This window comes from Hevea brasiliensis, chromosome 5, assembly GCF_030052815.1.
Source record: "Hevea brasiliensis isolate MT/VB/25A 57/8 chromosome 5, ASM3005281v1, whole genome shotgun sequence".
NCBI lineage: Eukaryota > Viridiplantae > Streptophyta > Magnoliopsida > Malpighiales > Euphorbiaceae > Hevea > Hevea brasiliensis.
This window is the reverse complement of record NC_079497.1, coordinates 2,621,732-2,644,570: the sequence shown is the minus strand read 5'-3', so window position 1 is coordinate 2,644,570 and position 22,839 is coordinate 2,621,732. Positions and strand designations below refer to the sequence as shown.

General features: G+C 30.2%; 2 protein-coding genes across 2 annotated transcripts; one reads left to right on the top strand and one right to left on the bottom strand.

The window, feature by feature from the left end:
* The first annotated feature begins 2,081 nt into the window (after nucleotides 1–2,081).
* Nucleotides 2,082–12,650, top strand: LOC110655709 (uncharacterized). Its single transcript, XM_058147623.1, has 14 exons — nucleotides 2,082–3,789; nucleotides 5,098–5,651; nucleotides 6,646–6,961; nucleotides 7,257–7,366; nucleotides 7,691–7,748; nucleotides 7,848–8,111; nucleotides 8,214–8,351; nucleotides 9,495–9,546; nucleotides 9,657–9,706; nucleotides 10,383–10,442; nucleotides 10,774–10,854; nucleotides 11,604–11,761; nucleotides 11,839–12,182; nucleotides 12,299–12,650. Exons 1-12 carry the CDS (start codon nucleotides 2,842–2,844, stop codon nucleotides 11,691–11,693), a joined length of 2,721 nt encoding a protein of 906 aa, XP_058003606.1. The 5' UTR covers nucleotides 2,082–2,841; the 3' UTR covers nucleotides 11,694–11,761; nucleotides 11,839–12,182; nucleotides 12,299–12,650.
* Nucleotides 12,651–18,778: 6,128 nt separating this feature from the next.
* On the bottom strand, nucleotides 18,779–20,407 carry LOC110655756 (transcription factor MYB60). The gene is made up of 3 exons (XM_021812203.2): nucleotides 20,180–20,407; nucleotides 19,886–20,015; nucleotides 18,779–19,738 (listed from the first exon to the last, which is right to left on the bottom strand). Exons 1-3 carry the CDS (start codon nucleotides 20,310–20,312, stop codon nucleotides 19,003–19,005), a joined length of 999 nt encoding a protein of 332 aa, XP_021667895.2. The 5' UTR covers nucleotides 20,313–20,407; the 3' UTR covers nucleotides 18,779–19,002.
* Between the last annotated feature and the right edge of the window lie 2,432 nt (nucleotides 20,408–22,839).

The following is a 22,839-nucleotide window of genomic DNA, read 5'->3' as shown; positions in this document are numbered from 1 at the left end:
ATCCCTAGGTGATGCTATGATACTACATGACTAATAGCGATTTATAATTAATTGGGATCCACCCATCCAATAATTGGTTGGATTTGTCAATTAATTGTCACTTTAAGAAGCATTAAAAATTAATTTAAAATAGAATATTGGCAAAATCATGTTACTTATAACGCAAATTCCGCCTGAAACCTTGGTCAGCCTCTTCCCTGGTGCACAGGATTTAATTTTAAGTCTTATTGCTGATGACAAGCCTTGGTCAGTAGGTGAATGAAAGATGCTTAGATATTTTTTTAAAAAAAAAAAAAAATCAATCTTCAATCAAATTTCAATTCCCATTTTTTAATTTACGTTGGCTTTGGTACTTTGTCGTGGAGCTATTTTGAAATCACAATCAAGTTATGAAATTGTATTAAAACCTCCTCAATTAATGCAGGCCTTTTATAATCTTCTAATTAATGGTTAAATTGATATAAATATAAAAAAATTAAAATTTAAAAATATTTTAATTAATTTTAAAATGCAAAAATTTAAATTTCTTTTTATAAAAATTAAAAAATATTTTATTAATTAGAAATATAATCAAAGATAAATATAAATTAATATATTATAATTTTACATAAATAAAATTAATCATTGATATAAAAAAATAATATAAAAAATTTGAAAAATCCCATAACATAGAAAGAGCACATAAATAAAAATTTACACTATATTTGAGAAAAGACAAGGTAAAGTAAAGTTTCATAAAATAAAATTTTTTAAAGTAAGATATTTTATTATTTTTAAATTTTTATAATTTTTTAATATTTAAGAAGGAAAGGGGAAAATCTTTTTTTTTTAAGGTATTTAAAAATTTTAAAGAGAAAATCTTCTTAATCTCCTAGTTTGATGATTGGAAATAGAACAAAAACCTTTAAAAATCTTATTTTAAAAAATTTTTTTATTTATGCAAACCCAAGGTTTAAACTTTGAAAAATCTCTTTTACTTTAAAAAAAATCTCCCTTTAAGATAAGAATAAATAAATAAAATGGATAACTACTAAACAAACTTGTTTTGCAATTCTATCACATCATATAAAAATTACTAATTAAATCATAAATTTTTAACATTTATTAATCATATCTCACCATTTAAAAAATCATTATTTCATTAAGTACAACATGATATCATATAGCTTTAACTAAGGGTGAGCATTATTCGGTTTAAACTGAATAAATCAAATTAAATCGCTTTAATTTAATAATTCGGTTCTGTTTTTAAGATAATTAGGTTCGGTTCTTAAGATAATTATGTTTAGTTCGGTTTTATATTATAAAAACTTCATTTATTTCGGTTTGATTCAATTTTTAAAAGAAAAAAATTGATTAAATCAAACAGAACCAAATAATTTTATTAATTTTTAAATTAATTTATTTTTATGGACAATTTATGAATTATATATAATTTTTTATATATAAATTGTTTAATTTTATTGATTAATGTTTATTAAGTTCAAACCAAAATCAAAATCAGATCAAATAACTTGAAAATTAAATTCAAATTAAAAAATTAATTTAAAATCAAAACCGATCGGTTTGAATCGAACTGAACTTAAATAGAGCTGTTCAGTTTCTATTCGATTTTTCATCCATTTTGATTCGATTCGGTTTCTAAAATATATAATTTGATTTTCATGATTTGATTCGGTTCAATTCGATTTAAACTAAATACTTACCCCCTGACTTTAATAATATGTAGTATTTTTCATATTAACATATTTTTTTTACTTTAAAATGCATATTTTTAATCTGTCAGAATATTTTAATCTAACATCATTATTTCATCTGTCAATATTAAAAAATTTTTAAGTGCACACTTCAAATACATATTAATATAATATATATTTTTTTTTCTTTGGTTAAAAGACATATCTTTCTTTTTTTAGTTAATTACAATTAAATCATGCATACAATAGCATATTTTTATGTGGAGTAGGAGTTAAAAAATTTATATTTAATTTAAAATTTTTATGGTATGGATAATTAAAAATTTTTTTTAAAAAATATAGGATTTTTTTTAATAGTTATCTCTAAATAAAAAAGAAAAACTAATAGAATTGAGGGAGAGAGATGGTGGAAAGCCCGCTTCCACAGATGGACCCTATTCCAACGCTAACTCCATTAGTGTTTTGCACTCAAGAGAGAGAAGTTTCGCAGGGAAGATAGCTCTAACAGAAATACAAACGAAGTGTTTCATTTTCAACATCCACCAACAACAATTTTGGTGTCTTAATCTTTCTTTTTCCTCTACGGTACGATTCCGCAAATGCCATTTCTTTTTCGCTCACCAAAGAACAACAAAAATCCAATTTTCCCTGTCAATTTTCCTCTCATTTGTCTTTTCTGGGTTGTTTCCCATTTTCTTACTTGGGGGTGTTTCCCTCTCGGTAGGTTGGATTTGGTTATGAGCTGGGTTTACTTGTGTTATCAATGGTGCTTTCACATTGAGTTGATTTTTGTCGTTATAGGCAATGTGGAGGGGGAAAATGCGGTAGCAAAATAGGAAAGAATTTCTGGGCTTTGATTTATGGGTCATATCGTCAAGTTGAATCTTTCTACAGAGATATTTCATTTACTGGAGTGGAGTCTATTTGAGGAATTTTAGCCAATGCAAGTAGCACTAATGATTACTAGCTTTACCCATGTGTGATTTTATTCATATTTATGTTTTTATTTGTCTCTGGACTGGAGATTGATACTCATAGTTTCTCCTGCTTGTTTTTCTCTTAGCTTCTTAGGATATGTTTTTTGGCATTGCATATGGATTTGATTTTTGTTAGGAGACATTGCTGATTTATTTTTTGATTAGCAATGGCTGAGAAGCATGTCTCATCCCTCGGGGTTGTTTCTAGGAAATATTTGCTTTGCTTATTCTCATTCATTTTGGCCTTGTTCATATTATCTTGGTTCTTTGTGCTGCGTTCTGCGGGCCGCCCTAACTTCGTTGATCATACTTTTTTAGCCAATCCATTTCATTCTATAATCGATGATGGTAGTTTCCAGTCCTGGAATCAAAATGATGTTGAAACCCCACTTGGAAATAGAGAAGGCGGAGGAGAAGAAGAAGAAACACCCAAAGAGAAAGTTGCTGAGAAAGATGTGAAATGCAATACTCATAACGAGAATAACAAAGAACCCCTTAAGGTTTTCATGTATGATTTGCCAGCAGAGTTTCATTTTGAGCTCTTAGACTGGACTCCACAAGGGGATAGTGTTTGGCCTGATCTTAGAACTAAAATACCTACATATCCTGGTGGATTGAACTTGCAGCATAGTATAGAATATTGGCTTACATTGGATCTTCTTGCTTCTGAAACTCCTGGTATTCCTAGAGCTGGTAGTGCTGTAAGAGTCCGAAATTCTAGTGAAGCTGATGTCATATTTGTACCATTCTTTTCTTCGCTGAGTTATAACCGATATTCAAAGGTAAATCCACATCAAAAGAAGAGCAAGAACAAGTTGTTGCAAGAGAAGCTGGTAAAGTTTGTGACATCACAAAGGGAATGGAAGAGGTCAGGGGGGCGAGATCATGTCATCTTGGCTCACCATCCAAATAGCATGTTAGATGCAAGGATGAAGCTATGGCCAGCAATGTTCATACTGGCAGACTTTGGGAGGTATCCCCCCAATATAGCAAATGTTGACAAAGATGTAATTGCACCTTACAAACATGTAATCAGAAGCTATGTTGATGACTTGTCTAACTTTGACAGCCGCCCAATATTACTGTACTTTCAAGGAGCCATATACAGGAAAGATGTAAGTGCTCTTCCTCTTTAATACATTTTCTGTTAATTCTTTCTTTTAATTTTCTTTCAAGGAAAATGAAAACGTTACCCTTTTTAGAATTTTATTTTTTGCATTCTCCACTTATATAGGCTCCTTTGTGACAAAACTTGTGTTACATGTCTAGTTTTTGCTTGATGTCATGTGTTTCACTTGTATTTCTTGTCTTCTATAGAACTGAGTTAAAAGAGGGGCTTAATTTACTGGAATTCATGTTTAAACACATTAGACAAAATGAACTATTGGATAGATTGCACCCCAGATTACATACAAAAAGATTGGTTCTCAAAATCTCTGGGGTTTTGGAGAAAGTATGAGATGATCAGGACTCTGTCAAGGTTTATTTAGTTGTTTGGGAAAAGGGTAAAGTGTTATATTGGACATGCATGTGCAGTGGGTTTTGAGTTGTGCATAAATTTGTGCAACATATGCAGGATAAAATTTTGGGTTTTAGAGTTCTTCTGGAGTTGCATGAGTTAAATGAGGGAAGATTTTAAAGATTTTATTGTGTTGATTCACACGATGCACTCCTTTCCCTTGATCTCAAACAATGGATGTCCCGGTATGGGTATGTGCCTTTTTTTTTTTGTGGGGGGCAGGTGGGAGGGTGTTGTAAGAATACTTCATCCTTCCTTGACAAGAAAAGAAGAACGAGTCTTATCATACATCCATCAATACTTGTGGGGCATTTGATCAAAATCTTGCTCTGTGAATCAAAAGATTATTTTATATGTTGAAAATTTCATGTTTAAGGTGCTACAGGCTAAATTTAAATTGGATGATATTTCTTCTGATGGACCAAGGCAAAGAGTGATAATGGCTTAATTCTTTTTCGGTAACAACCTAACATTTATTTAGCCCTTGAGCAAAACTTGACTGATGATTAACCTTTTATGGAAAAGCATTGCTGAAACCCACATGGACTGTTCTGCTGTGTTTTTGTGCAATTACTAGCAATGCTGGATCTGTTGTGTTAGTGTTAAATATTCTGTAGGGCATCTTTTGAGGATGAAGAGCAGCTACTAGCTACAGCTCATGGGAATCAGCTTAATGAAAATTTCCCCAAGATAATTTTCAATTGATCTTTTCATCTTTGTGTGGTCATGTAATCAACTTTATTATTTTGGACTGTCAGTTTGCACCCACTGGATTCTGGATGCCATCCTTTCAAAGTGATTGAAAACTTTTAATTAAACTTCATTCCTTTAATATTCTTTGCCTCTTAGTAAGGTTGCACTTTGTTTATACCTGATTCATTACTTTTGGGTTTGTCATTATTAGGGTGGCCTTGCTCGGCAAGAATTGTTTTACCTTCTAAAAGATGAAAAAGATGTGCATTTCCAATTTGGAAGTGTTCAAAAGGATGGAATCAGCAAAGCTTCCCAGGGAATGCACTCCTCGAAATTTTGCCTCAATATTGCAGGTGACACTCCCTCATCAAACCGTCTCTTTGATGCCATTGCAAGCCACTGTGTTCCAGTCATCATCAGCGATGACATTGAGCTCCCTTATGAGGAAGTTCTTGACTACTCTCAGTTCTGCATATTTGTTCGTACGTCAGATGCTGTCAAAGAAAAGTTCCTCATAAATTTGATCAGGGGCATTGGGAAGGATGAATGGACCCGAATGTGGCAGAAATTGAAAGAGGTGGAACATTTCTTTGAGTTTCAATACCCATCAAAGGAAGGTGATGCTGTTCAAATGATATGGCAGGCCGTGGCCAGAAAGGTCCCGGCCATGAGAATGAAGATACACAAGTCCAAGAGATTCTTACAATCTCGTATGCTCAACCATAGAGAGTTGAGAAAAATACCAACACCCAGCAATTTTTGGTGAGAAAGGGAAATTAACATTTGTATCTTGGCAATGACCTCAGATCTTTTCATGAGAAAAAAATAGGTTTTGCTGCTTAGAAACTAGAAAGGTGAGAGTTTCAGTGCATTCTCTTAGTTGAGAATTGCTACCTGTACTCACTGCAGATTTTGGATATTTTTGTAAAAAGAGAAACAGAAAATTTTTAAATGAGAGCTTAAGGCATTTGGCTTCTATTTCTAGCAAATGATCTTCAATTCCCCATTATATTTTTTTAATAATTATAATTTAAATTTAAAATTTTTTAATTTAATGGGATCCACAATAATTGATTCTATTTTATTAAAGCAAAATTTAAAAATAAAATTATTTTATATTAAAAAATAATATTTTAATTATTTTAATTATAATTAATGATATTTTAATTATGATTTTAATGGTAGAATTGACTTGTCAATTTATTAAAATATTAAAAATTCAATAAGTGCCTGTTAAAAATATAAATAAAAGTTAATGGGTAGGTTTTATTAAATTATAATTTACCCAATAACTATTTATCCACCTTCTGTTTTTCTCTCCGCTATTACATGATTTATGAAACATTGGCTGCTTCAGCTCTAGTGTGTAAATGGAAAATATATTAAAGGTCTGTTGGCTGTCAAGAAAAATATTGTCTCAAAATATATTAATAATTAAAATTAAATTTAACATATTTTAATTATAAAAAAATTTTAAAATAATTAGATATTTTTTTAATAATATTTAAAATAATACTTTTTTAAAAAAACTAATTTTAATTGACCAACCTCAGTACGAATGAAGCCTAAATCACTCTATTTATATAGAAATGAAATTTAATTTTGAGAAATTGATCCCAAAAATGAAATTAGAATAGGTAATTGTACGTAGGCTCATAGAAGTGGCCCAATGAAGAAGAAATATTGAATTTTTAAAATAAACAAAACGTCAAGGGCAATTTGGCAAATACTGAGAATAATATACCCCTACACTGGATAGCTTCATTCCTAATAATCTTGCAAATTATAAACCTCTCAAAAACCTCTGTCCAGCCTCCATGGCCCTTTGTTCTTCTTTTCTCCTCCTTCCTCCTTTTCCCTCCATTGTTTCCCCTCGGTCTAGTTTTGCACCTTTCAAAACTTTCACCTTTACTTCCGCTAATGGGTCTTTTGCTACAAAAAGAGAAGCTTCAATTTTAATCTATGCTAAGGCCAAGGCTCCTTCCCTTTTACGGACAACCACCGCAGAGGAGGATGAGCAGCAGGAAGAAGAAGAAGAACTTGACGCCGTCAACATAGCAGAGGACGTCACCCAGGTCTATTCTGAACTTTGTTTTTTTACTGTTGCCTCTGGTTATCAACCAAATTAATGATTTTGCCATTGGTTTTTGCTTATTTGTCCCTGTTTTAGACATGATATTCAGTTTTCAGTTTGTCTTTAAACTAATGGAATTTTATTTATAAATTGGAGAAAAAAAAATTTAGATAACCAGTATGAAGTTGTATTTTTTTAACAAAAATTATTGAGAAAATGTGTAGCTTAATACTTTCTTAAAATGCTTATGTTTCAAAATCTTTACTGATTTGAACAGCTGTGCTAAATTGATGTAGTTAATTGGAAGAACACCAATGATATATCTCAACAAAGTTACAGAGGGCTGTGTGTCAAATATTGCTGCAAAACTTGAATCCATGGAACCTTGTCGGAGTGTCAAAGATAGGTAATTTTTCTTTTGTATCGAATAAAGTGGCATTATACATTTAGTTTGCTTCATTGACAGTCTTTAGGTCACCCATTTATAGTAAATGTAATGTATGATTGATAATTTTTGTTATCATAATGTATGATACATCACATAATTGGGTTAAAGACGTATCTTTATCAGCACAAATTTTGTGCATGATCTTAATTATCTTGCTTTACAATTGATGAATGACCTTAGTACATAAAATATTTGTTAAGTTTTCAATAGTTTTCTTGAGCCTCATAAGAGATTTGTTATATTCAGCTGATGTTATAAATTTGTCAATGGTTGTTATTCCAGGATTGGTTACAGTATGATATCTGAAGCTGAAGAAAGTGGAGAGATTTCTCTGGGGAAGGTTAGTTGTGAGTTTTTTGTTCCACATGTTCTATGAGAGGGTGAAATCTAGACTTAATATGATTATATATAGCACATAATGAATCTTATCTTTGTGCAGAGCATATTAGTTGAACCAACAAGTGGAAATACAGGACTTGGTATTGCTTTTGTTGCGGCAGCTAAAGGATACAAACTTATTGTCACCATGCCTGCATCCATAGGTCTTGAAAGAAGGGTCCTTTTACGTGCATTTGGAGCAGACATTGTTTTGACTGACCCAGATAAAGGCCTAAAAGGCGCCGTTGATAAGGCTGAAGAAATTGTTCTCAGGACACCAAATGCATACTTGTTTCAACAGTTTGAGAATGTTGCTAATACAAAGGTTATTCATGCTGCTTCTCACACCATTTACAAGTCCCTTGGTTGCACCTTAGTGTTTTCTCTTATACATATTTCATTAAAAGTTTCCTTGCATAAATTACAGGCCCACTTTGAAACTACAGGACCTGAAATATGGGAGGATACTTTAGGAAATGTTGACATTCTTGTTGCTGGAATGGGAACTGGTGGTACTATAACAGGCACTGGACGTTTCTTGAAAATGATGAACAAAGAAATTAAGGTGGGCATCATGCTTTGATGAGAAACTCCAAAGCCTATCACTTCATTATGTTGATAAGTTTAGCATAGTATGTGTGCATCTAAGGCAACTAGCATGCTGAAATAACTTGTTACTTAAAAATTGCCAACTTATAGGAAATATTTTCCACTCATTCACTTGGGTTTTCTTTTATTATTTCTTTAATTTTTTTATGCTTTGCCTCTTAAAGTTTAATTCTGACTGGAAAATAAAGAAAGAAGAAGGGAAGATTGAAAAACAAAAGAAAGAAAGAAAGAAATAGGAGAAAGAAAATCATAAAATTAGAGGATATATGTAGTTGCCAAAAACCAAGTTTTGTTCCAATGTGGGAATGTTTTGCTCAATACAAGCATTAAACAAACAGAATGTCTTTGGCATTGAGTATAGTTCTCATTCCTGGTATTGCATCTAGCTGTTGGCAGTATATGATAAAGGAAGATAAAATGGAAGACACAGCCTTAGATGATCATATAAATTTGAGGAAGACAGCCTTTAATTATATGTCATTTACATGTAAGTTATATGCAACGTTTTTATAATGGACGTCTCTGCTTGGTCTGATTTCTGTTATATTTTATTTTATTAGTATTTAGTTGTGGTGTATTTGACTTGTGATGAGATCATGAGGATTTAACCCAAAATCGTTTAGAGTGGAGAAAGCGAATCCATATAGCCGACCCCAAATTTTTGGGATAAAGGCTTAGTTGAGTTGAGTTGTTTGACTTCAGCTAACAGAATAAGAATATCCGTAATTTTAGTCTGAATCCACGAGGACCCTGATATGGAGCCATCAATTGCTATAAGAAGTGTTCTTTCTTCGTATTTCGATAATCATATCCTTGTTAAATGTCTGATGTCCTGGTAACTCGATTGCTTTACCTATCATTAGTTAAATTATCAAGTTGGGTATTTTTGCAAAAGTATTTTACTTTGCAAAGTCAAAGAGGAGATCATGTTGTGATAGTTATGTGATTATTTGCATATGGCTTGTCCCTTTGAAGGACACACAAAGTGTGATTTGTACATGACCTTGTAAAGTGCAAATTTGTTTTACTGCAGCTTATTTTTCCTGTTTTTATTTCTTCTATACGGCATCATGAGCAATGTTAATTCTTGTTTACTTAGGTGGTTGGTGTGGAGCCTGCTGAAAGGAGTGTTATCTCAGGAGAAAACCCAGGTGGAAATCTTTGTATCTGTCTTCAATCTTATTACAATTTTTTAATTTATTTTCTTAGAGAAGAAATTGGTCTCTCTTCACTGTTCCTGGCTAACGACATCTTGGTGTAGGTTATATACCCAGCATCTTGGATGTGAAATTGCTTGATGAGGTTATCAAGGTGATGGTGGCTTCAAAAAGTCTTTCTTTTTTCTTTTTGTTGGAAAAACCAAGATCAGTTGATAGAAGTCTCTTACATAATAGGGAATTATTGTGAAAGAATGGTTTACAAGGTGCAACGTAAAGGGAACTCTTTGTTCTTCTCTTTTATATAATGGAGTTGTATATGATGTACACAACACATAAATATGCATTTTAAATATACTGTTCCTTTTTTCTTTTTGGCCAAAGAACTGTTCTTGCTGAGTAAAATAAATATGGATGTTCATCATTTCTAACTGTTTAATCTGCATGTCTCCCCTGTTTTTCCACATTATAGATAGTGCTTTTCACAATATCAATGTTCACATCTAGTGCCCAACTATTTTCTGGCAATGATTTTTTAATTCATTTATCCAAAAGAAAGGATTTTGTAACCTTCTGGCCTTGTTATCAGTTCTTCACTAAATGGCTGCCACTATAAATTTCTTGTTCTTCTATGGGCTTCGTTTATGAATATGCTTTCTTTGGGATTTGCGGAGAAGTCATTACTCATTGCATATGATCCAAACTTTTGCATGTTGCACTTGATCGGATTTTACTTCTTGGTTGGAAATGATCCCTTAAATTTAGTATTATCACTAGCTAATTCAGTCAGATGAATTGTTTGATTTAAATTTGTTGACACAAAAATGTAGGTCACAAATGATGAAGCCATTGAAATGGCTAGGAGACTAACCTTGGAGGAAGGTTTGCTGGTAATACGCAAAGATCTTTCAGCATAGAGTTTCTTATTAGTATTCCTTATTTCTTCTTCTGCTTTTATTTTTTAATGGTTTCACTTTCAAGGTTTTGCTAAGAAATTTCAGAGTGGCTGGTTAATTATTTAGCATTTCTGGAATTTGCTTAGCTTGATGCTGACCAGAAAATAATCTTAGACGTAACTTCATTTTGAAAAAAAAAAGTGTTCTTTTTTAACCAGTACTGGCTATTACAAATGTGACAGTATGAGCTTAAGAGCCTCTTATTTATAAATAATGAATAAGTACAAGCTTGGATATTATAATTTAATTTTCCTTGATTCTCTAGGTTGGTATTTCATCAGGAGCTGCTGCAGTTGCTGCAATCAGTTTAGGAAAAAGGCTTGAGAACGCTGGAAAGCTCATTACAGTAAGTAAATATAGTTTAATTGTAAATTAGAAAAAAAAAAAACTTTATGAGATTGTGCATGTTTATTTTCAATTTGTGACTATTTATCTGAAATTCAAATTTTTAGTGAAATTGTCACTTAGTGCTCACTAATGTTGATTTTAAGCCAGTTTACTTCGTCCCTTGGGAACTTCATGATGACCAAGAACTTTGGGCTTAACCATGACCAGCACGAGAGGGGCTGGTCTACAAGGCACCTTATTCCAAAACCACCTGAAAGGGATTTTGGAAGTAAAACCAATGTGAGGATCAGTAAGAGCCTAACCAAACCCACTCTGAGTGCCAAGTGGGGTCTGTTCTTGATTTGAATTAAAATTGGTCACAGCCTTTACCTTTGGGGATTGAGTTTATGGTTTTTTTGGAGCATGTTTTAAACTCAATTCCTAAAGGTAAAAATAAATACCCCATATGAAACAAATTTGGAGGTAACAATATAATTGTATCTAAGCTTCCAGAAAAAGGAAAATACAATGGACTGTAGACAAATTCTTTCTGGGACAAGTTATTCTTTTTCAGTTTTAATAGGATATCCAATGTTCCATTCTTGGAAGCTCTACATAATCTGCCTCCCCATGCACAAACTTTCATTAAAAATCAAGATGTAGACAAGCATATGTATTGTCATATGCAGTGTAAATACACAATAATATTATGAGCATGTTATTCTCAAGCCGATATCACATCTAATTTGCCTTTCTATGTTTTCATAGGTTATATTTCCAAGCTTTGGTGAGAGGTATATACCTACTGTGCTTTTTCAATCTATATATGAAGAGGCTCAAAATATGCAACCAAGATAGTCAAGATATCTCTGAAATTGGAGCATTTCTTGCATTTTGAAGCACGGACCATTGTATTGTATCAGTAGGTAAATGGTTTTTCTGATTAAGTTTCTCTCCGGTGAATGTTCCTGGATCACTCAACTTGAACCCTCTCTCTCTGCAGGTATAGCTTTCCTCTCAAGACAGATTCTTGGTTATTGTATGAGCAATTCAGACAAGCAGAATTTGAGTGTAAACTGTAAAAGCAAAAGTCCAAAATATATTTTATTTGCTTTCATATTTTGGTCTCTCTCAGTGTCCGTGCATCGTCTGGGACAAGAGTTTGGGTACGCTGACCAAGATGTAGGGGTGCTTATCATGCCATTGAACATGCTATAAAATATCATGTGCAGGTAGCTCTGGATTAAACAGTCAATGTCAGAAATGAAGGTGTTGTAGCTTGTAAAGATTTTGTGCTCTACTGTGTGGTGTTCAATTCTTAAAAGAACTCACTACCTTTAATGGCAAGTAAGTGTTTCTGATCCCATTAAACAAGGAATATATGATAGATGAACCATTTTCTTGTGGAAGAAAATTTCAGTTATCAACTTTCTTGCCTGTTCTTTTGTGCTGTTGGTATACAGGATCATTCCTCTGGAAGATGAAAAAGTTATGTACCGTATGATAGTATTGGTCTTATCCACCAATCCATACCAATGACTTTTAAGCAGTGGTGATTGTGATGGATTGATCAGCCTCCTCAGGGACAAGTGGCCACTCATTAATACTGAGAAAATTATTAGTGAAAGTGAATCATCGCTTGGTCATTTTCTCTCTCATACATGTATGGGTAGTTCTTTAGTCATTAAGTTCTACGGCTCATGTGAGAGAAAAAGGGATTCTAGGATGATTTTATCTACTAATTTAACTGTTTGACATTTTCTTCATTCTTTAAGATAAGTAAAAATTAAAAAAAAAAGGAAAATTTATTATTTAGTCCTTGTATTTTAACGAAATTAATTGCTTGATTCTTGTATTTTAAAAAATACACTATTTAATCTATGTATTTTGCATTCGTTAAACTATTTAGTCTCTCCGTCAAATTTTTCATTATTTATTCTATTAAAATGACTATTTAATCCATCTATTTTAAGAAAACTAATTAGTTAATACTTATATTTTCAAAAACACTACTATTTAGTCTTACTATTTTAGTGAAACTAATTAGTTGGTCAATGTATTTTAAAAAATATATTATTAGATAAAAATAGAAATCTTACTATGTGGAAACTAAATCTGAATTTATATTTTTATAAATTTCCAATTCTTTGGACATCTTTTTTATATTTTTATTACTGAAAAATAATTTTTTTTTATTACTTACAAATTTAAGTAAACTAATTAAATTTTTTATATAGACAATTTGTACCGTTTTTATTAACAGATGAAAATAAATAGAGAACGAGGGGGAGAAGGGTGCAAGCGTAGAGAAGAAGCAACATGGAGATAAAAATAAGAGAAAATAAGAGATAAATAAGAGAGAGATAATTATTATAGTTTAGATATAAAAAATAATTATGAGACTAAATAATTAACGAAGTCAAATTACAGGATTAACTAATATGTTTTTCTAAAATATAGAGACTAACTAATTACTTTCATTAAAATAGAGAGACTAAATAATAGTTTAACTAGTATTAACTAACAAAAAAATTGACAGAAGAATTAAACAATTTAATAGAGGTAAAATATATGGACTAAATAATATATTTTTTAAAAATATAAAAATTAAATAATTAATTTTATTAAAATATATAGATTAAATAATAATTTATCTAAAAAAAATTAAATTTCAAAGAATATCTATTGAAAATGGTGTTGGAGGAAAGATTTCTCATATAATTAGAAATTATAGTAGAGTGTATCTAATATAAGTTTGAATTTATATGATAATGAGTTTAATTATCATTAGATTAAATATTTATATTAAAATATATATAAAATTAATTAATGTATATATAATATATATAAATTTATATGTAAAAAATTAATCTAGCTATGGATATACTTATTCTTATAATAGCTTAAACTCTATAAACATACCTATTACAATGTCATTATAGACAAGAAATTTCATTATCATTGACAAGGATGTTTTGGATTTTTCCAAGAATAGTTTAACAAGGTAATGATGTCATGGTTATGATCTAAATGAGGAAATTGGTGGCCCATATTACTAAAGCCATTCAAAAAAGGATCACTAATTGTAGTGGACTTTTAGCATCCCCTTTTCACATTATGACAAAGACTTTAGTGTCAACTCTTTTTATTAATTTTTTTATAAAATATTATAATTTAAAAATAATTTAATATTATTAAATTAAAATTAAGTAGTAATTTGATTATAATTTTATTTAATAATAACTTTAAAGTAATATTTAATATTTTAATTAGAATTAAAATATAATATTTTTATTAATATTTAGAGATTAAAAAAATATTTTGATTATAATTAATAAAATTTTATTATTATTTTTATATTTAATAATTAATTTAATAATTATTTTTATTAAATATTTCTACTTTAATAACTATATAAATAACTAATCACTAATTATTAGTATAAAACAATTACATCTAGTAAAGCAGTTAATAACTAATTAAACAATTAATATTACCAAATAAAATTTAAATCTACATTGAGTACACTAGCTAATAATGGGTATATTAGTTTTATATGAATCTTATAGTAAATATTTAATTTAAAAATTACTAAGCTTATGTTGACCCCATAAGCTCAAAGGAGCATAGATTTTGATGATACCAAGACTCAACTAGAATCAAACTAACATTGTTTTTAAGTGTTGTGTATCTCAAAGAAAAAGGACAAAAGGATTTCATGATGGATTCGTGCTTCTGAAGTAAAGATGACATTCTAAGGATAACACAGGACGAATCAAAGGAGATAAAAGAAGAAAATATTACCTTCCAAGGTTGCATTGAAAATCAGAATTGAAGGTACATATAGTATAAAAGTGAAGTTTTATTTTTAGGATTACTTGTGAAAAGAATTGAGGAGTAAAAGTCAATGATACTTATTTTTAATCCCTCAAAAGATTTTTCTTTTAAATATCATTATTGGCCTAAAAAAGTGTTTGACTATGATTTGGTGTAAAGTTTTATAGTTTTGAAAGTTATGCAAAAAAGTTTTCCTGGTATGCTAACTGGTTTGCTACTTATTTTAGTATGCTAACTGGTTTGCTATTTTCTCAAGTATGCTAACTGTCTCAACTCTGCACAACATCGCAGAAAACGATAAAATAACGGCTATTTTCTTGAAATTCGTATCTGTAACGTTCGCATGAGTTCTGCAACGGTAAAAAAACGTTTCAAAGCTATAAATACACATTCATTTGGCCATTTTGCACTTAATGAAAGTCTCTCCACTGTTCAAAATCGTAAAAGCTTTCATTCAAAGTACTCAAAGTGATTTATTGCTCATCATTGGCTTATTTACTCAACTCTTCTTTATAGATTCTGTTGTATTGAGTGAGAGTGAGTTTTAAACACCTTATTATCATTTATGAGAGGTCATTCAAGCACCTATTGAAGCTTGGTTGTGATAAAGTGTTGGGATAACACTTGGTAGAAGTGTGAAGCTACTTGTAAAAGCTTTGGTGAGAAGATTTGTAAAGGGCTTTTGTCTCTTGCCTTTAAAAGAGAAGAATAGTGAAGTGAAGACTCAAAGTGGGATCTTTGAGAGAGTGGATGTAGGCTAGTTGAAGCCGAACCACTATAAAAATTTCAGTGTTCATTTTCTCAACCCTTGCTCTTTACATTTATGCATTTTATCTTTATGATTGATATGCTTTTGCTGATATGAAAGTTGAGGCCATTTGCTGTTAATCTTGCTGCTATCTGAGAAAATCAGTTTACTGCTAAATCTGCTGACATCTGATATAATCTGCTTGTTATTTGATTTGCTGTCAGTTAGAATATTTGGTATACTGCTTTGGTTGCTGTGTTAAAAACGTGTTCAGATTACTGATAACTCTGCTGAATGCTGATATAATTTGTTAGATCAGTATACTGATTGCATATAGCCTAAATTAGAATCAACTTGTTAATAGAGTTGTATTATTCCTATTTTACATTCGTCAATTGAGTTGAACCTAGCTGCAATTTTCAAAGGTTTTGAGCAAGAACCGAAAATTATTTTTAAAGTCCAATTCACCTTCCTCTTAGACATATTTTGGGACATCAGCTTAATATTGTATAAATCATTATATAAAAATGCAACTTATAAAATTTTTATATTAAAACAAAAATATTTTGAAAAAGATTACAATGAAAGGATTGGAATCAGAGAGTAATTGGGCAATAACTAGGATATTTATAGCAGCAATTTGATTCATTAATTTCTTAGCCAATCATAAGGTGGAGCACTGACTACAATCTACAAAGCTCCTATACAAAATTGAAACGTGTCCTCATCATTTCTTTTGGATTACTGAAGTCGGTTATCTATTTAAACTTTGTCCTATATCCAGACCTTTGGTCCTTCTGATTTAAGGGTTGTCAGATTTTGTGTAAACCAACTTGATTTCATTTTTATGAATGCTGGATTTTCCCTTCAATGTTTTTCAGCATAGTATTAAATATACCTTATTTTCATTACATACGTACGTGTTGCATCTGTGCAAAAAGTTAATAAGATTACACATTTAATTAAAAATACCGAATCATGCCACAGTTAATAATTAAAAATACACCAAACATATTTATGTGCCATCAAACACACATTAAAGATTTTGCATTTTATGGACCATTTCATTTATTCAATTGCATGTAGATGTGCATTTTAATAAAGAGTTATAAAATTATTTTCAGTGCCCTTATTTATAAATTTAAATTTTTAGATTAAATAATTTTTTAATATGATGTCAGAGTTTCTCAGACCAAAAGATTTAGAGTTTGAATCTGACAATCTCTATTCATTAGTTAAATATTTCAATATATGACAAAGTTAGTTGCGTATTTATTTTCGTATATTTATAAAGTATGCAAATGACATGAATGTAAATTTAAATATTTGCACATTTGCACCAATAATTTTTACTTTTTTTAGTTTAATTTTCATCAATATTTTGTAGTTTTATTCATAATAAAGTTCATTTGTCTAATAAATTGAATTGGAGTAATTTTATTTGCAACAAAAACTGGTACTATTCCATAAATTTTTCACTTTATATTCAAACTGTCCCAATTGGATAATGAGTTCTGCTTTGCAAAAAGAATGATTGAAACTTACCAATGAGCTTTATCATCAAAACAGCACATTAATTTGTTTGGTCATTCTTTATAGAGCTACATTTACCATATTAACAACCAACATTAATAATTCATTTAATATATAAATTACATGTAAAATAAAATATGTTTCCCAATTATTAATTAAGAATATATTGATTAGTTTTTTTCCACCTTTAAAAGAAAGGAGAAAGAAAATTTAATGTTTGAGTCTCCTCATTATTATCTCAATTCAATATTGTCTATTTAATTAAAAAAAAAAATCTAAAATTAGTATACACTCCAAAATACAATATGCTAGATCTCATTTCCATGTTACTTTTAAATTAAATCAACGAATTTGTTTAATTAGAAAATAATTCTAATTTGAGATGCAAATGACAATTATTTTCGAATATGAACCAATCTTCCTCGATTCTGATCAATTTTTCTTGATGCTATTCTAATCCCAATATTGTGCGAGGTGAGGATGAGAAGAAAGTCTTTTTGCATCAATTCCCATGACCCGTCCAAAAACTTATTATTTATTAAAAAATTAATTTATTTTTATTTATTTAAATATTATAATTTTAACAAAATATATATACTTATTATTATTAAGTATATTTTTTAAATCATAATTTATTTTTAATAAATAAATTTATAGTATATAATAATACATTTTTTTAAAAAAAGTTAAAGAATAAAAAGAAAAATTCATGCAGAAAACTCGCTCCGCCCCACTTTCCAACAAGGAAGTTTTCACCTCGACCTTGATCTCTTATGGGGTAGAGATGAGAGAGCAATCAGTATTCCGACCTATTTCATTTTCATTCTTGATTTGATACTTTACAAATATATAGATAACTTTAATACCATTAAACTAAATCTCATTGATTTGATGAATCTTGATTTAATGGGAAGGTGAGATTATTTAGAAATGAAGGTGAGAAATATGTAGATCTCATAAGAGGTGTGAATAGTAGATATGGCATTTGGGTTGGGTGTACATATCCTGTGAAAGGTTATTGCATGGGTAGACACATGAGATCATGAGCATTCTGCTCACCGAAAGCATATTTAAGATCACATGTTTCCCTCTCTTATTTTTACCTTATTTGTTATGCAAGACTTTCGTGACTCTTTCTCATTTTCACTTTTCTTCCTTTCTCCTTTTCTTTATTTAATTTCTTGCTTCAAGTACTTACTTAATTACCACTTCTCTCTACATTATAAGCAACAGATTGAGTGTTATTTTAGGAGGTTTTTATTTAAAACTCGGTCTATTATGAATCTAATACACAAGATATATGATGAGATTCACCTATTAAATATACGAGTATCACATATTTATATATTAAATTCATAATATAATAGTGTTTAGATAAAAATTTTCCTTTATTCTAATTATATCTGCCTATATCAGTTCATTTTTAGCAAAAGTGGGTAATTTTACTATTATTATAATTGATTAAAGCATAAGTTATTTCTTAAAATAATAAATAAAATGCCGAATATATAATTTGCTTATGTATTTTTAATTTAACGTTAGAATTAGGTTATGTGAATACGTATGAATAAAGGACAAGTGAGATCCTATAATAAATAATGCTGATATGATGTTTTATTAATATTTCTATTATATCAACATGTGTGTGGCGAACATTAAGGATAATCTATTAGTTATAAAAAAAATAATAAAGAAAAATATTAGAATAAAATAAAGCAAAGTGTCAATTTATATATTTAATTTAAATAAAATATAAAAATAATTTCTATTTGGATCGTCAAGAACCATATTGATTTCTCTCATTATGCATGTCAATCAGAAAAAAGAGAGGAAATTGTAGCTTAATTTGCTTAATTATTTCAATCAGAGACGCTAAATTTAATTACATTTGCTAAGAGATTCCAACTTCTCAGAATCCCAGCTAACTAAAAGATTATATCCTAGAAAATCAGAACACTCTTCTTTTTTTTCTTTTATCTCTATTGATTAATTTGTAGCTCCTAAAATTCAAATAATAATAATAATAATAAAAGAAGGATCAGAGGTTGATCAGAAAATTGGACAAAGTTCCATGGATTCTTCCACTTGAGTAGTACCAGCTTCGTCCAAGAGCCAGTTCTCAAGAAATGATAATGGAGGATTATTGTCAGATTTCTCTTTATTGTCTGCTACTGCAATAATATCATTCTCCTTTTCTTCACTTGCAGAATCTTGATGACAACCCTTTACAGTAGAAACAGTGGTAGAATCACAAGTGGATTTGTCCCATGCAACATTGTTCAGGTTCTCAAAAGATAAAATGGATTCAAACTCTTCATGGGAAATCAGATCATCACCACCACTTTCTTGCTCAGCTTTTTGTCTGTAACACTCATGAGAAGTGGTAGCCACTGAATTGCCAATGCTTCCTGCTGCATTCTCCAAGTTGTTTTGGTTCCATTTCTCTTTAAATAGATCATTAGTGCCATGATTATTAGGCTTTGGAGATGATCTCATCCAGCCTTCAAGAAGCCGCGAAATGTTTTCAGTGCTTGATGCATAATTGGAGAAGGTTTGATCGAGTCTTAGATTTGATGAATTAGGGCTCAAATTTAAGCTTCTTGATCTATCACTGAAGCTCTTTGACACAAACTGATGGCTAGTTGTTGTTGTTGAGTCTTGTGGTGCCATTGGATGGTCCATAGCTGATTGGAACTTCTTTAGCTTCTTCTTCAGGTGGGTGTTCCAGTAGTTCTTTATATCATTATCTGTTCTTTGTGGAAGATATGAAGCTATTGCTGCCCATCTGCCCAAACCCAAAGGAATGAACTTCCCAATTCAGATTTCATCAATAATAATAATAATAATGATTAGGGGTTAATTAATTAATGAGCAAATTTTAATTTCCAGTGAGTGAAAAATGTAAAAGTTGAAGAGAAAATTGAGGATTTACTTGTTACCCAATAAAGCTTGCAAGTGAATTATCATCCCTTCTTCATGAGATGTGAAATTTCCTCTCTTAATTCCTGGTCTGAGGTAATTGGTCCATCTAAGCCTGCAACTTTTGCTGCATCTTAACAACCCTTTTGCCAAAAATAAAGAATTAACATTCCAATTCCCATAATTCAATCACCCAAGAAAGAAAAATCTAAACAAAGATCATGTATGCAAAACTGATATGAATCCAGAAACATGTACATATAACAGAAAAGAGACAAGATAAATGTATAGCATATGGCATTTTTACCAGTATTAGTAGGAACTGATCTCCAATTTCCTGGACCATGTTCTTGTATATAAGAAACTAGAATAATGTCCTCCTCAGGTGTCCATGGACCCTTCTTGATGCCAACTTTATCACAGCAAGGAGGTCTTCCCATGGCGCTCTCTCTCTCTCTCTCTCTCTCTGTCTCTCTCTCACTTGCTCATATTCCCTCTCTGAACAGACTGCTTGATATAGCTATATGGACCTTTCAAATAGTAGCATGACCATGTGAGTGTATATAGACTTTTAAAGAGGAGGGAAAGCAACTTTTTCTTTCTTTTTACACGCCAAAATTAATCTACCACGCTGACTATTTTTTTCTTTTTTTTTATTAATTATTATTTAAAAAAATTTAAAAATAATTTATACCTTAATCTCTCTATTTTTAAATTCAAACGAGTTAACATTGAGATATATTTCAAGTAATAAAATAATAATTCTATTAAAATTTATCACTAATTAGATCGAAACAGCTAACACAAATTTAGGGAATAAATTATATAAATTAAATTATTATAAAAATAAATTATGAGATAAATTAAATTGCTATTTTTAATTCATTAACTATACATTTTTAAAATAAATAAATAAATAAAATTATAATTATTCTCATATTTTGAAAATTATAAATTACTGAAACTTAAGGATAGGAATTAGTAGATCTACATCCCAAAGTCAATTTGTGAACTGTGTGGCTTTTTCTTTCCTGGCTCACGTGCCACAGCAACCCTCCCTCCTCCCTCAACTCAAACCGTCCTATCTATTAGTCTTTGATTTTAATAATTACATTTCTCATTTTTTGTACAATTTCAACCTATTTTGATGGAAAATTCATATTCCATCTTCATTTCAATGGAACATTAAATCTCCTTCCCACGAATGATAATTAGCCAAAATGATTATTAATTAAATATAGTTCTAAACTTTTTTTTTAACTATTAATGCAAACTTTTATTTTATTTTTATTAATTGAGAATTCATTAACCATTTGTGATTATGCAAGGTAATATGATCATATAAAAGTGTCAAATAATTGTTATTTTAACTATAAAATTGTGAAATAATAGTAAGTTTTTGAGATTAATTCAATTGGTAGAGTTAAAAATCTTCTTTCCTTGTCAATTAGGAAGTATTTTATAATTATTTATTTTGAATATAACTGGTCGATATAAAAAAAATGCGAACTTAAGAATTTAATTTTCATAATGAAAATTAATTTGAAAATATTTGACTATAAATACTTTTTTTTTAAGTGTTTAGTTTCTTCTTTTTGGTTAACAATCAATATGGGGCAGAACCAACCCAAGAACTTAATTAATATAAACAAAAATGGACTTATTCCATAACAAAATTTTGTTAAATAAAAGTGTATACCATATTGACTAGAACTCTTTGATTCAACTGGGATTAAATATGGTACCTTTTACAAGGACTACCCAGCAACCAACCCTTAACAAAAGAACATCTAATGGCAAATTCAGGAAAAAAAAATTTAATATATAATTTTTTTTTTCTTCTAAAATCAAAATTCAAAAAAAAGTTAATTAATCTCTTATTTGCAGAAATATAATTATCATTATAAAAGAACAATTTAATAATTGAATTTATGAACAATCAATATTATATATACATAAAAGAAAAGCGAACCCCATCTGCAATAGAACATAAGGTGCCAGAAAAATGCAATAAAATGACAAAAAGCGATTTTTGTTTGCATTTAGGGCTTCTAGAAATGGGTCATATGAATTTAAATTGATGGAAAATAGGGAAGGGGAGGCATGAGGGGGTGTGTTAAAAGGGGGAGAAAGCCACGAAGCATCATCTGAAACCTGACACCGACGTTGAAAACGTATAATCTTCAATCAAGAAGGTGGGGCCAACACCCCAAAAGGCTTGATTTATAGCATAGTTACCACATAAATCACGCATGAACGTGATGCCTACCCATTTTTCATTATCGTCACTCAGAGGCGTATTTCAATTCATCTAAACTAATCATCTTTGATCTTCTCCAAATAGCCTGAAAATACTAAAGATTAACAATGGAATTTGAGCCTTTTATGTCATGCTAGTAATTTAAGACCTGTAAAAGAGAAAAAAAATTTTTCTTCAAGTTTGGTTGCATTAAATAAGAATTCAGAACCCTTTTTCTTGCAAGTTCATGTGGGTAGTTTCAGTAATTGCCTTTAAATTTTTTATCAATCTTTTCTCTCTCATTAAACCCTTCTTCTGCGTGGCCATGATTGCATTGCTTTTAGATTTGCTAATAAATAGTAATAGTAACACTGACATAGATGTGTGTAGGCAAATCTGGTGGGTATCCATCTCAGATTGCACTTTTTGGTATTGTAAAACAAAGACAATGAAAATTTTGGAAAAACAAAAGCATTGCTTAGACTTTCAGCCCTGTTACTTGTTGGTTTGGCAAATTAGTGCTCTCCTTTGACAGGAAATCTCATACGTACATTGTTTTATATGTTGTTGATACGTTGTTGATACGCTTCTTTCAAAACTTTAATACCGACCCGAAGTAGACTTCTCAATAGATACAGTCACCAGACTGTGTGCGAACCAATCACGTTCACACAGGCTCAGGACGACAAGAGGACCACAAAAATTAACAACTTATGATCATTGATCAA

Bases quoted from the DNA above. Each gene is read 5' to 3' on its own strand.
- LOC110655709 (XM_058147623.1), top strand. From the start codon at position 2,842: ATGGCTGAGAAGCATGTCTCATCCCTCGGGGTTGTTTCTAGGAAATAT. The intron at 8,112-8,213 runs GTTATTCATGCT...CATAAATTACAG, and splicing joins AGAATGTTGCTAATACAAAG to GCCCACTTTGAAACTACAGG. The intron at 9,547-9,656 runs GTGGAAATCTTT...ATCTTGGTGTAG, and splicing joins TATCTCAGGAGAAAACCCAG to GTTATATACCCAGCATCTTG.
- LOC110655756 (XM_021812203.2), bottom strand. From the start codon at position 20,312: ATGGGAAGACCTCCTTGCTGTGATAAAGTTGGCATCAAGAAGGGTCCA. The intron at 20,016-20,179 runs GTAAAAATGCCA...TTTTGGCAAAAG, and splicing joins ATCAGTTCCTACTAATACTG to GGTTGTTAAGATGCAGCAAA. The intron at 19,739-19,885 runs GTAAATCCTCAA...GGGTTTGGGCAG, and splicing joins CAAGCTTTATTGGGTAACAA to ATGGGCAGCAATAGCTTCAT.